General features: G+C 35.3%; 1 protein-coding gene across 1 annotated transcript; it reads right to left on the bottom strand.

The window, feature by feature from the left end:
* Positions 1–13,026: 13,026 nt before the first annotated feature.
* LOC127126507 (proteasome subunit beta type-3-A) lies at positions 13,027–15,097 on the bottom strand (the record flags this gene model as incomplete). The annotated part of the gene is given in 3 exon segments (XM_051055438.1): positions 13,027–13,346; positions 13,732–13,826; positions 15,013–15,097. Coding segments are annotated over 3 exon segments (229 nt in total), but the record flags the coding sequence as incomplete, so codon positions are not given.
* Between the last annotated feature and the right edge of the window lie 21 nt (positions 15,098–15,118).

Raw genomic sequence — 15,118 nt, forward strand, 5'->3', positions numbered from 1 at the left:
GAGTTGGGGAAAACAGAAAACAGACTGGAGACTTTACTGGGGAAGTAAAGGACTCAAGCTGGGGATCAGAGGGTTTCCAAAGGAAAACACGTTCATTGGAAAGACACAAGCTGACTCAAACTATCCACAAAGGATACTTCGGATAAAAATCCGGACTCGGACCAGAAAACGATCCACAAAGAACCTCCCTGCCGGGAAAATGCATGTATTGGGGAAAACGCCAATACAGTAAAAGGGCAAAAATCACAACAGGAATTCCATCGGGAAAGGTCTAACAAAGAGACTATCCTGGGGAAAAGCAACAAGATGAGATGTTACCGGTATAAGGGTAACAAACTCAGGAAGAATGAATATCTAAGACCGGTATAAGGGTGAGAGATATCAATCAACCAGACATCTGAGAAAGACCTGAAAAAGGTACATCAACTCAGAAAAATCTGACTCCACAAGGGACCAAGGTCATAATAGGGAGCAGAAAGGAAGGAACACCAGGGATACCGAGGTATATAATAGGTGACCGACCGAAGCGTGAATTGGTATATATGCCAAGACACTCATCATCCAAAAGGAGGGCTTAAAAAAGCAAATCAACTTACAGGATGGACATTCGAATCCACAAAGGGAAGACGAATCTTACTCAACCGGGGACACAAACCCAAAGAGCGCATGAGATATAATATCCATTACCGTCAGAACATGGATAGAATACTCGCATGAGATATATTATCTATTACCGTCAGAACGTAGATAATACACTCGCATAGTAATAAACACCAGGGATACCGGTTACTGGGTATATAATAGGTGATCTACCGAAAACGTGGATTGGTTTTTACTGCCAAAACACTCATCATCCAAAACACAAACTGGTTAAAGGATAGATATTTGATTCTACAAAGAATACGAATCTTACTCTACTGGGGAAGATCAACAAAGGACTCCAACCAAAGAGTGAAAGAAATATATTATTCATTACCGTCAGAACGTGAATAATACACTCGAAAAGGAAGAGACACCAGAGATACCGGTTAAGGCATATAATAGGTGACTAACCGAAAAGAGAGACAATCGATACCAAGCATCTGGGTCCAGGAGACTGTCTAGAAGGAGCGAGAGATGTTGGTTGAGAAGGAGCGAAAGAATTCAAACGAGGAAGAGCTTTAGAGGATGTTTGAGAAGTGTATCCGCAATGTGCTTGAGGTATAAGTATAAGTCAAAAAAATTATATTGTATGTTGTTGTTTTTATTGTTTCCGTATCTTTGTATTGTATTGTATTTCTATTATTTTATGATGTATAAATTTAATTCATTGAGTCTACTCAACCAATCAATTTCAAATACTCATTTGTGAATTCATGGTAAAGTTATGGGTGGTACAAGTACGAAAGAAAGTTTTTATTTCCACCAGGATAATATTGAAACCACGCCATCACAACTAGATAACACCAAGAGACTTTCAATAACATTAGATAGTATTCCAAATATCTGCCAGAATATTAAATTAAGTCATGATACATATCAGTTTTTCGTTATCCCTAAGGCTTATGTTATGGAATTTTTGAAGGGGGTGAATGGCTAGACAATACCATATTTTAATTGTGGTGCTCGTAAGTATAATTTTTATGTTAATTTCTATTTATATTCATTTATTCTTGTAATTTAACATAAAGATTTGACTCTTGTAAGTTCTTTCATGAGAGTGTGTTGAAAAGACTTTAAGAAAGTATGGTTTCAAAGATCCAGGGCACAATAACCTTCATAGTGTTGTGGTAGCAAACAACATCACATTTTACGTACAAGACATGTTGTTGAGCAAGAACAAAGAATGTTATTTGACTCTATTTTTCCGTCCGTAAGTATATATTAATTTGTGTTTACATATATAAATCAATTGTATACATATTATTAATTATGCTGAATGTTTATGCAATAGTCATTGACAACTAATTATTATATGTCCAAAGTAAAATACTGGAGTTCTATTTTGCTCGTTGCACAAGGAACTTGAAGAAATTATGATTAACGTTTTGAGTGGGTAAGTGATATTATTTTTAATACTTAAATATTACCTTTATTTTTGAATAGTTTTTATTCATGTTTAATTTTAACCGACATGTGTAGAGCGGTGAAGAGATACAATGTAATCAAATATAACGTACTTGGTAGAAAACCATGGTTATATTACCCAAAAGTAAGTATATGACTTGTGCTTTTTTACAATGTTTTATTTGTGTATATTAGTGATATAAATATATGAAAATTATTTGTAATTGAGAAAATAACTTGACAATCATTCTTGTGGATAATATGTTATAAGACAAATGTTTTATATTGTCTTCGAAGGCATTACAAATGGATGTACTAAGCATAAGGTATTAGCTTAACCCATATACATGTTATTTATGTATATTTCTCGAAATGTTGTTGTTGTTAGATTATTATAATTCAAATTTTGTTCTAATTATAGGAGTTTAACGACAAATCACCATATTCACAAGAAGATATAAATGACATCCGATCACGTTGGGCCGGTGTCCTTTTATCTTGTTATTAAACTCAACAACAATAGTTTTTCTTGGCTGTGCAAATATGTAAATTTTATATTACAAGTTGATGAAAATAATGTATATTTATACATTTGATTTTGAACACAATAGAAATCTTGTATAACATGTTGATGAGAATAATGTAAAATTATAAATTTGATTTTGAAATCAATATAAATTTTGTATTATATGTTGATGAGAACAATGTTAATTTGTGCATTTAAAATGATCAGATTTTTCTTATGTCAATATTTTGTTTATGTGTAAAAAATGATACAGATTAGTCAAAATGAGCTTTAAAATAAATTATATATGACAATAGATAAGTTTAACCTCTTGGTTATTAACTAAAATCGACGTACCAATATAACTTATTACCTCAGTTTTTAAATAAAAACGAGAGGTATAATGTGTGTGCTTCTTAGTTTTGAAAATAAAAATATGTTGTTGCTAGGGATCGAAACGATGACATTTTCCATTATAACATCGGTTTTTAAATAATCGAGGGGTAAAATGGTTAGTTTTCATGTCACTCTTTGTTATCTCGACTGCGTAACTAAGGTAAAATCTATTTTACATCCGAGGTGAGATATGTTATTTGTATTAGTGTGGATGATAAGGGAGAATTGATGATTCTTGTAAGGTATCACTCTTCTAGTGGTTAGAAACTATTTGATGTAGCAAACAGAAGGATCATGATCAATAGGGGCGTTGTTTTCGACGAAATTAAGTAGATATAGCTGAGTGCAACCGGTTGTCATAATATGTCAATCGGTTACACTAGTGAAAAGTTCATTCCTGTAATGCTAGAAGATACATAACCATCCCCCGTTGAAGCTCGAATGGAAGATAATGTGAGGAGATCAATAAGACAAAGAGGTTTGCCTGCAAGACTCCAAAATTGTGAGTTGTTCAAAGATAGTGAGATGAATGACGATGGTGATTTCGTCCATTTTGCACTTACGGCAGAATACAAACCCATTAAAATGGATGAGGTTTTGAGTGATCCAAAATGGATTTATGCTATAAAGGGAGATCTGGAATTGATTGAGTTTTTCAAGTCCAGGAAGGGATTGCTCATGTACCAAAGAAGGTATACGATTGAGATTTTGAAGAAGTCTGAAATAGAGCATTGTAATGCTGTCATTACCCAGATAAACCAAGGTTGTAGTTGTCGAAGAATGAGAATGAGCAAGACGTTAATCCAACTCAATATCTGAGGTTGATTGGATCCTTGCATTACTTGCGCAATACACTATCAGATTTGGCATTTGGTGTCGGTATTGTAAGCAGATTCATGGAGAGACCGGAGGTGTCTCACTTGGAAGCATTCAAGAGGATTATATGATACGTCAAAGGTACAATTGGTTGCGGAATTATCTTTCATGCAATGGAAAATGGCATAAAATTCAATTTACTCATATATACCGATTCTAATAGGTGTCGAGATAGAGATGATAGAAAGTCCATAGTTGGATACTTCTTTATATTCAGAGAAACATCAATCTCTTGGTGTTCAAAGAAGGAACTAGTAATGGCGCTCTCTTCTTATGAGGCCCAGCATACTGAAACTGTATTGTGAGTGTGCCAAGTGTCGCGTTACGCGAAAAACCGGCGGGAAAACAAGAACAACAGAGCCGCCACCGTGCGTTATTTATCCCAAAAGAGGGAAAGGAAACGCTCAGAGTAAACCTGGAAAAGACATGGTCTCGCGACCAAAGAGAATGGGATCGGGAGTCGGTTACGCAAGGGGAAGGTATTAGCACCCCTCACGTCCGTCGTACTCGACGGGATCCACGCTCTAAGAAAGAAAAGGTTGCTAAAACAAACACCACACACACACACACACTGGCTGAAAGAGACACAAGAAAACAAACAAGACTGAAACTGACTCGGCAGGATATCGCATCCTGGGCTTACTTAGTCTATCAGGCATAGACATCAGAGTCGAAGTAGTTCGGACTGGGGAAACGACACGTGCTCGCTAGGATGTCGCATCCTATGCATACGTATCTCCTTTGGACGAAGGAGAATCAGAGCATTCGTAGCTCGGCTGACACGCACACAAACAAACACAGGCGAAGGCAAACGTGGAGCCCGAATGCCAATCACTGGACTTACATCAGCATCCAAACCAACACACGCACACTGGAACCCAGATGCCACTCGATGGACTTATACCGGCTTCCAAGCACACAACAAGAATAAACAGACAACGAATTGCTAAGGAGTCGGGAACTCGAGCCTAGCAATCATCAAACAACACACGCAAAAAGAAAAAAGGTGCCCGGAGAGACCTCGCACGGTCTCCTGCCTACATACCTCGTCTGGAACGAGGATCAGGGCGATGTAGTTCCCCTACAGAGGGGAGAAAGACTAGCCTAACCAGATAACAGAGGGAGACACAACTAGGGAGACTACGACTCGAGCCTAGATGTTATCATGCAAATCATCCCTAAGTTAAGGTTTCTAGCTAACTTGCACAGGAAGCAAGCCTATCCTAACCCTGACTTGCACAGGAAGCAAGCCAAACTAAACCTAACTTGCACAGGAAGCAAGCTAAACTAAACCTAACTTGCACAGGAAGCAAGTCAAACAAACACACAAGCACAAGTAGCACACACTATATGCAAACAATGGGCTCAAACAAGGCTAGGTTTTAGTCAAGGGGCCATATCAACCTCAACAAACAAACCTCTGGAACTGGGTAAATGTTGCTCTTAACCTTGACATTGAGAGCCAAGGTGAAGCAGATGAAAGGAGATGAGGGGTGTGCCTCATTGCTCTTATCCCTGGTCAGGGAGAGCATTTGAATATCAGAAGGTGTGGGAGTTCAGAAAGTAGGAACTCTCTCCACAGATTATTGACTCGATAGATCTTGGGTTAGGATCTCAATGCTACAACCATGTCATGGGAGCAAGGAGAAGACTCACAGAATAGTGGGAGATAGACTACATATCTCTTATATCCACCAATTGCCTTATTTAAAGGACTTTTCCTGCTTGGGACAAATGTAAACACACACAAGCATTGCCTCTTAAGGAGGACTTCAGACAGTTGCCTGGCCAAGTAACAGGCCAGGTCTTCCAGACTACATGGAGTAAGGAATTATACCTCAATGCAAATTGCTTATCAAGCAAAGCAAAGCAAAGTTCACAAGGAACTAAAAGCAACTAAAGTACCTGAAATCAGTCAAGCACAGTTAGTATATCAGACACAAAGTTAGAACAAACAACATAAACCAAACAGATAATACAGTCAATCGGTTGTGAAAAGCATAAGCTCAAAGCAAGTGAGCTAAACAACCTACAAAACACACAAGTTAGTCCATGATAAAACATCAAACTCAAGCAACTGGTATTAATCTCTTTGAAGCATTTGTTGCTTAACCTGAAACAACAAGCTTAAACATGAGCAACAAGACCACTAGGACAAGCCTAGGGTCAAAAAGAGATAAGAAAGTCAAAACAGCAAGTGGCAAGTGTCCAAAATCAAGTTCAAACAATCAAGAAACAAACTCAATTGGTTTCACAATCATATCATTCATCATCATCATTTTATAAGCAAAAGAAGTCAAAGCATGGCATATGGAAGCTCATAGAAGTCAACAGCAAGACTCAACTCAAAACCAATCATAAACAATTCCAAAAATCATCAAATAATTCATGCTCAAACATAATCCATAACATGATATGCATATCAAATTTCATCTCATTTGGATCAAAGGAAGTTGGTCAATGAAAATCAGAAAGGCAAGGCAAGTTCAAGCATACTCAAAGAAGTCAACCAAACATGCACCAACTTGAATAATTCATAAAACAGTGATAGCATATGAGAAATGAATGGGATCAAAACCATGGCAGAGCTTAAGATGTCTACTAATCACATATCAAATTTCATGTCCATCTAATAAAGTATGAGGATTTCACAAATGAAATGGGAACATGTATCACAAAAAGTCAACATAAGACCAAACAGGGGAGAAAAATCTCAAACAATTAGGAAATGCCACAAACAATTCCAAGAAAAATCACATGTAAATTAGACATCCATAGGTTCATTCATGCAAAAATTCAAAGTAATTTGAGGTCCAGAGGCATGGTATTGAAAATCATCAAGTTGCACATCAATGGTGTGACACAAATTGTCACACCCTACTTCAGAAAACCATAACTCAATGACCAGAAATGATAAATTCATGAACTCTATACCAAAATCACCATGGATGTGTCTAGTTTGAGCATAAAAAATTTCAAGGCCATAGGATAATGCATCATCATTTCACAAGTGTTTTGACAAAAGGTACAAAAAATGGATACATGTCACAAACCCTAGCTTCAATTAAAATCCACTTATCCAAAAAATCAGGAAAAATCATGATTAAATACTAGAGACCCAGATGAACACAATGCAAAAATTCTCATGAAAATTGGATTAAAAATGATGGCTCTATGATTTTTGTAAGATGATGTAACAAAATGAAATGAATATTGAAAACACACATGACTTAATGAGACCAATGGCACGGTGATGGCAAATTTGTAAATATTGGGCCAACTTATCAAAACGCAGCGCATGAGGAAAGACAATGAAATGTTCTGATTGGCTCATGCCAATAGAACAGTAACCAGAGCATGCAAACACGTGAAAGGGAAAATCTGGGCAGCCATGAACTAGGGTTTAGTGTACAGTAACATCATCATCACTTCCAAAATCGTGCAAAAATTATTCACCCAGAAGCAGAAATTAAACCCACCATTAGACTCAGCAAATATCACACATGCATAATCTAACAATCATTTCCATCAAATCGAGCTAACACATGAGCAATAAGCAAAAACATGTTTGGATGTAAAACTTAAAAACCAGATTTCTCACACATAGCTCAACCATTTTCATGGATTCAAAGTTCATAGTAATCAGCACGAAGAAATCTTTATAAAACATATCATGGTTTTGAGAAAGGAGAGATTCGAAATCTTACCAACTTGGAAGTGCAGTTGTGATTCAATGGTTCTTTGGACATAAATGCTCGAAACAGATGAAGGTTCAAGCTCCAGATGATGAATGGTTGAGATGTTTTGGCTCAGCAACCTTGCCTTTAGCTCAAATCGAAAATTGCCATTAATGGAGCTTGGAGAAACAGAACTTGAAGATGAGATTACAGCTGGAGAATCAAGCTTGAAATGGACTCAAAGATGATGATAGATGATGTAGCAGTCAAGGCCAGCTCGAGTGTTTTTGCAATTTTTCAAGAAAAGTTCCAAATGCCAAGATGAAGATTTGAGAGGAAAATGGTTTTTTCTGTCTTGTAATTGTGGCTGCTAGGGTTCTGCTCAGAAAGAAAATGAGCTATATGTATGCTGTCTTAAGTTGGTTAAGCAAGGTTAATGGAAAGTTAATCATGATTTGTTAAAAATGACATCTTTGCTAATTTGGTCATTGTCATTTAAGTGGTGAGGTGCAAGGCTTACAGCTCGAAAATGGGCCTTCCAACACAACCAAAATGCAATTTCTGGTCATTCCCAATTGGCACAATTGATTGAAAATGGTTATTTTAAAATCCCAAATTTTCACTACACTTGAAATTAATTCATGCAAGTTCAAAAATGCCATTTTGATTGGTGATGTTTTGATGAATGATGATGACATTTTTGGAAAGAGTGCATCAAATGTGACTTGTTGCAAAAAACCCCACCCAATTTGGCCAAATGGTTTGAGAGATATGGCCTTTTGAAGTTCAAAAATTTTGGAGAATGATTTGATCATAACTTGCCAACCATACATGGGAATTGAGTGTTCTTGGACTTTTTGGAAATGGGAGAACAAGATCTTCAACTTTCATGTTGGGAAAATATTCATTTGAAGCTTGTATCATGATGTAAGTTTGAGGATCAAGACTTTCCATTTTTGGCAAATTCCAATTACAAGTCAACTTTCTATTTTTGGAAATTTCTTGTCTGGCTTCAAATTCTTCCATGATGGTGTTTGACATGTTATATGAGGCTTATATGGACATGAATGAGCCTTCTCAAACCAATTCCCACCATCCAATCACTGATTAAATGCACAGTTGACCAACAGTTGACTTTTTAGGGTTTCTGGTGAACTGAGCCATGACTGATGACTTCTGAGCAATCAAACCTTGACCAAAACACTTCAAAAGGACCCCTAGGTCATGTGAACATGTTGGACCAACCCTAGGGCCTTGGCTCAATGAAAATTGCCCTTGCTTGCTTGATTGACTGATCTCCTGACCAGTTTAACCTAACTTGTCAGCTGAACTTGCACTTGGGCAAATGGACAATGCAATGTTATGCAGTGGACTATATTATGTTAATGAACTAATGATGAAAATGTATGTACAAAATGTAGGTGCAAATTTGAGGTGCTACACCAAGTCGTGTGGTTGAAGAATTTGTTGAAGGAGCTGGGCAGCGAAAAGAGCGACGTTGTAACGCTCATGGTTGATAATGTTTCCGTTATAAACCTTGCTAAGAATCCCATTGCACATGGGAGAAGCAAAAATATTGAGATGAGGTTTCACTACTTGAGAAAGTTTGTTAGTGAAAGAAGATGGAGATTAGAGTATTGTAGAAGTGGTGACCAAGTGGTCAATTTGCTGACCAAAGGAGTCTCGATTGAAGTATTCAAGAGATTGAAGAAGTTAGTGAGTATGGAAGACTTGGAGGACTTGAATTAAGGTGGTGTATTGAGAAAATAATATAATTCAAGTCAGTGCAACAGGTTGACATAGAATTTTTTAGTTAAAAATTGAGTCAGTAGTTAAGCACAATCGGTTGACATAATATGACAATTAGTTACATCTGAGAGTTTTTCAGTTTTCAATTTAATAATTGTACCTCATGTTATATATATATATATATATATATATATATATATATATATATATATATATATATATATATATATATATATATATATATATACCCTTTGGTACCTCATTAATGAATTAGTACTCATATTTTTACTCTCTCTCTCTCTCTCTCTCTCTCTCTCTCTCTCTCTCTCTCTCTCAATGGTTGTATAAAATGGTTCATCTACTACTAAGAGGTTATAAAATTATGACTTTGCCATGTTTTTTGAAAATATTTGTAGAATAGAAAGAATCCTAAATCGAATTAGGATAAAACCTTCATTGTGCGAGAGACAAACCTCAATTGGTGATGCTGTTTTGGAACATTGGTTTGTCTCTCGCATAAATCACCTTACCGTATCGGCGACGAACACCAAACATGATAGCCAAATGATTATTTGAGTTGTGGAACAATAGGTCACACAACGCATCTATTTATAATACAAAAAAGGCATTTTATGATGGACTCGGCAATTGAGTTGGCGCCTCCTTTTAAAACATACACATAGGCGCCAATTTGATTGGCTAGGGCACCTACCCTAAGCTAGGGCACCTGCCCTAGCCAATCCAATTGGCGCCTCCATTCAAGTTTTAACAACAGTCGCCATATGAACAACTTTCATTTTCATCAAAAATCCATTTGAAACTTGGAAGCTCATCATTCATTTCAGAACATTATAGGTCATTCTGACAGAAACCCTAATTTTGGGTCAAGTTCGCAGGGACATAACTCACTCATTTTTAATTATTTTGAGGTGGGACCAAGTGCATTGGAAAATTTAAGATGTCTACTTCAAATGTTATGTTGGACAAAATTTCATAACTCTAAAAGAAACACATGAAATAATACAAGACATTATAGGTCATACAACAGTTGAAAAACTCAGAAGTCCAACTTCAACTGCCCATAACTTTCTCAAAAAAAATCCAAATGTTGCAAAATTTATATCCAAATTCATTGTTTTGAAAAGATCTACAACTTTCATGTTGGAAGTTTTTTCATTTGAGGCTTTTTTAAGGGAGTCGCCAATTGGATTGGCGCCCCCTCTTAAAAAATACACACAGGCGCCAATTGGATTGGCTAGGGCAGGTGCCCTAGCCAATCCAATTGGCGCCTCCTTGTAATTTTTAAGAGGGGGCGCCAATCCAATTGGCGCCTCCCTAGTAAAGGTGGGGTAGATTGGGAAATTTTTTGAAACTTGGGTTATTTTGGGAAATAATTTAAAAACTTGGGTTATATTAGTAAAAAATCCTATAGATTAATCTTGCTTCTTTAAATTATCATAAATTATACCAATTGTGTAAAAAATATTACTCCAAATCTATTTGAATTTCAACCGTCATCCAACAAAACAAAAAGGTGCATAAGATATCTTTCGGTGCCACATTATATGGCGAAAGCGCTCAATTGCAACCAATCTTTTTAAAATTTGAATAACAAGAGTTTTGATTTGAATTTAGAGATAAGTGAAACGACGTCACATTGTCATTAGAGGGTGAAAAACTGAGAGTGAGTGAGAGGTAATGATTTGGAATGATGATTCAAATCCAAAAACTGAGTCTTCTAGTGCGGCAGAAGAGACTAACTACACTTGTTGACTTTTACTAATTCCATTCACTTTCATTTTTCAACATCCTCATTCATTTTTCATCAAACCTTTTCAACAACTTTCATCTACTAGTAATGACTACTCGTATGATTTTGAATACTTGTAGAAAATGTCTATTAGATGATACTAGAAAAAACTTTATTTATATAAGAAAATTTTTAAAAAAGTTAATATAACAAGATAATTTTTTATTGTCTTCAATATATTAGTATTACTTGGGATTCATTGTCATGTCTATAAAAGTACTATTCTTTCCAATACATTATATTACTATGTATAGACTATACATCTTAATTTTCATTATTGTAGTTCTATTAATAGCTTATTTAGGTTGAAAAAAAATCTGTTTTTATAAAATCAAAAACTAATATTTGTTAGTTAAAGACTTTTAAACATTAAAATCATATATTGTTTAATAATTTTTGTTTATAAATTTAAATCAAATATACTTATATAAACATGACAAAACTCAGTATAAGAATAAAATTAAAATTTTAAAAATTAAGTCTAATCCAAACAATTGAGATTTTACACTAGTGAGTACGCGTGCAAGAGTCTAACATTTTTTAAAACTTTTTATAATTTTAAATTGAATTAAATAAATTTATTTATATTTTAACTTTTAAACTAAACATAGAGTAATGTAGCCAAATAGTTTTAGTAGATTTATAACTAATTGTTTTACGTCAATACAAGTTAGTTACAGTTGGTTACCCTCTATAAACTCAGTTGTTGAGTTCTTTGAGTTATGTAAATAACTTTGTAATCATATTTGAAATAGCAAAACATAATCTCTCTCTGATGCAGACAAGGGAACAGATCTTGATGAAAGGAAATCATCAACATTTGACTCATGTGTTTACCTAGGTCCCAACCTAGTGCCTTGGTGCTTTTGTTGGTAGGTTCAACACTGAAGCCGAATACATAAGCTTAGCCAACACAGCTTTAGAAGTCATGTGAATTCAGTCTCTCTTAACTAAAGTTCAGGTTCCCTGGACCACACCCATCTTATTCTGTGACAACTTAAGCAATGCGGTTTTGTCTTACAATCTTGTTCTCCATACCAAGATCAAATATATGGAGTTGGTTATCTTTTTTCTTAGGGAATATTCATCGCCAAAAACCTAATTGTGTAACATAGTCCTGATATGGATCAATATGTTAATTTGCTGACTAAGCTTAAGGGAAGACAATAGAATACTATAGCCAAACAATCTTTAACGAACTTATAACTAACTCTAACGGTCAATAACTAATTTTGATGAGTCAAAACAAATTAATTACATATATAAACTCACTTGCTGACCTCTCTAACTAAATAACATTTTTGAAATAGCATAACAGAATGCAATTCTCTCTGTCCTTCAATTCCTCTCTTTCTATTATATAAGGTTCAAATTAAAGAAGGTCTTTTGTTTAAGATTCTTAAAACATCATCATTTTAGGTAATTTCGTTATTTTGTTTAAAATTTAGCAAAAAAAATTGATTTCATGTTAAAATTGATTTATGTATATTTGTGTGTAAAATTTGATTGGCTTTTAACTTTTAACACACGTAATTCAAAAATTAAAAAAAAACAATCATAATTTATGAAAACGTTTTTTTCTAGAGTTAAAACAATATAATTTTAATTCCTACAATTATAATATTTCATGGTTTTAATCTCATAAAGTTATTGAATTAGATTATGTTTTCATAAAACTGAAAAAAAATATTAAACCCATTAAATGTCATCAAAATTTCAACTTAGTTTTCAACATACAAGCTTCTATTAATTTATTGAACATTGAGATTTATTTTAATGTGTGAATTGTTTTTTTAGAAAAATGAAAATTATCGGTTTTGATTTTGTTTATGAAAATTGAAGTCATGTTCTTACTACCCCCACCACCACAAACTTACCAAATCACAATCACTGCATACGAAGAACATTTCAAGGACAGCGTGAATTGGATTCTGGGACGTGTATGATTTGTGTCTTGCAAGCATCTATCCTAGAAACATTCCAATACATCTCTCATAATTTAATTCAACAGCATACCCGATTCCAGAATCTAGTTTCGCAGATAATCTTAAAAAATCTATATAATATAGAACAGCTGAACCAGTTTGTAAATAATTTTCTGGGTTCGTTTAATTGAAGTGCACAATAACAAGGTACCCATTACATGTTCTGCCATTCAGCTCCGAATTAAACAGAAAACAAAGTAAACTGAAGTGGTTGAGTTGATGAACTGAAGTAGTTTAGTAGATAGCTTAGAAGTTAATCCATTCTTCCCTTCAAAATCCTTTCCTTTACTTCTGTTGGCGTGCTGCGGCAGACAAATTCAAAGACCAATAAGCCACAGATATTATATTACAAATGAATAGGATAAAATCAAACCTAATTAAGCTTCAAAAATGAAAGATGAGAGGGTAGCAGCTTTTAAAAGTCACAAGCACTGACACTGTGAAGCACAACCAATTCCACTTAGAGCAACCAAACATATCAAAATCAATTATGAGTGCTCCAAAAGTGAAACCAAACATACATCAAGACAAAACTCACTGGCATCCAACCCAGTGGGCTTGTAAAAGATGGACTAATGTATAAAAAGTGAACTTATGACTAATGCATTTAAAGGAAAAATAACTTATGACACTATGTAGAAATCCCAAGAATAAACTACTAAAGAAGAAGAAAATTTATAAACTTACACAACGTAGACATGTCCACCCCAGCCACTGAGACAGTCACGGTCTACAGATGATAACAGTGCTTGGGAGATGGTTTCAAACAATTCCTCGGCTTCCTGTATTAAGAAACAAAGCAGAAAAAAACATAAGTTGCCTTTCTTTGCCGACCATGCAGAAACAATGTTAAGAAAATCTATCAAACTAAACAGCGTTACTAGTATGATTATGTGCAGAACTTAGTTGAAGATACAAATGCAAAATTGTAGAATGGCTAAATGGCCTTCACACTAAAGAACATCTAATTTACACTCTGAAGTCAGACATTGCACACTACTGTTGCATTTTTTAAACTCGATAACTATATATTAACCCCAATTCTTTCTGCTTGTTGCTTTTGCCCTGCCCTTCAACCAATTGATCCTCCTATAGAACTTGTCTGTGGCCCTATAATGTAGCTCAAACTCAATCTTAAACTGCTTGAATGAAATTAAGCAGAACTCAGCATCTACCTTGCTGATCCTTACTGGTTAAGTTTTGTAGTTTCCCTCTAACATATACCCTGGCTAAAGGTGTGCTCTTCAGGTTTAGGAAATATCCTCCAAATCCAAACCTGAATTAAATCTTCATGCTTGGATCCAGCTTTTGTTCAAACCTGAACACTACGAAGGTCGATTACCAAGTGTCTTTCCCTCGAAAAAAATCAATATGGTGTCTTAAGAACTGTGGTTGGGCCTAACTCAACCTTACAAAACCGGCTTGTAAAGTGGGGGCTGCCCAAGCTTTTTAAACAATACACATGTCAAGTAATATGAAACTAAATCCACCCCTTCAAACCCAACACAGTGAAGGTGTTGGAGGTTGCAATGAAAGCCACTCAAATGAAGCAATTAGGCGACTAGGGGCGGAACACCTTCCATCTATGTGGGCCCTAACATCTCTCCTATAGTCAGTTCCCTGTTATATGATCTTATCAGCTACATCAAAACCAGAAACTGAAGATACAATCCTAAAACCCCATTTATTGAAAACCACCTCATAATGAAGGCTTGATGATGACTTCCCCAACAGATATTGAGGGTGTAGAGAGATTTTGTTGTCCCTTGCTTTATTATTTTCTGACTCAGTTCTGACACTGTTTGCTTTCAACACATTTTTCAACACACTCATTTATGCTTATAATTCTCACAAAACTTGTATTGGACCCATGTGAAATTTAACCAATAAAAAAGCATGTGGAAAGTGTGGTTTGTGTGTGTGTGAGTGTGAATAAACAGACAAAACAGGTTAAACTTTGGGACAAACCATGTCAGGCTTAAACATCGATTCACAAGCACCATACAGAGACTCAGATGCAGTGCCGGCAACAACAAAATCTTTTGCAAGCTCCCTGTATATACAAAATATAAAA

Source organism: Lathyrus oleraceus, chromosome 3 (assembly GCF_024323335.1).
Source record: "Lathyrus oleraceus cultivar Zhongwan6 chromosome 3, CAAS_Psat_ZW6_1.0, whole genome shotgun sequence".
Taxonomy (NCBI): domain Eukaryota; kingdom Viridiplantae; phylum Streptophyta; class Magnoliopsida; order Fabales; family Fabaceae; genus Lathyrus; species Lathyrus oleraceus.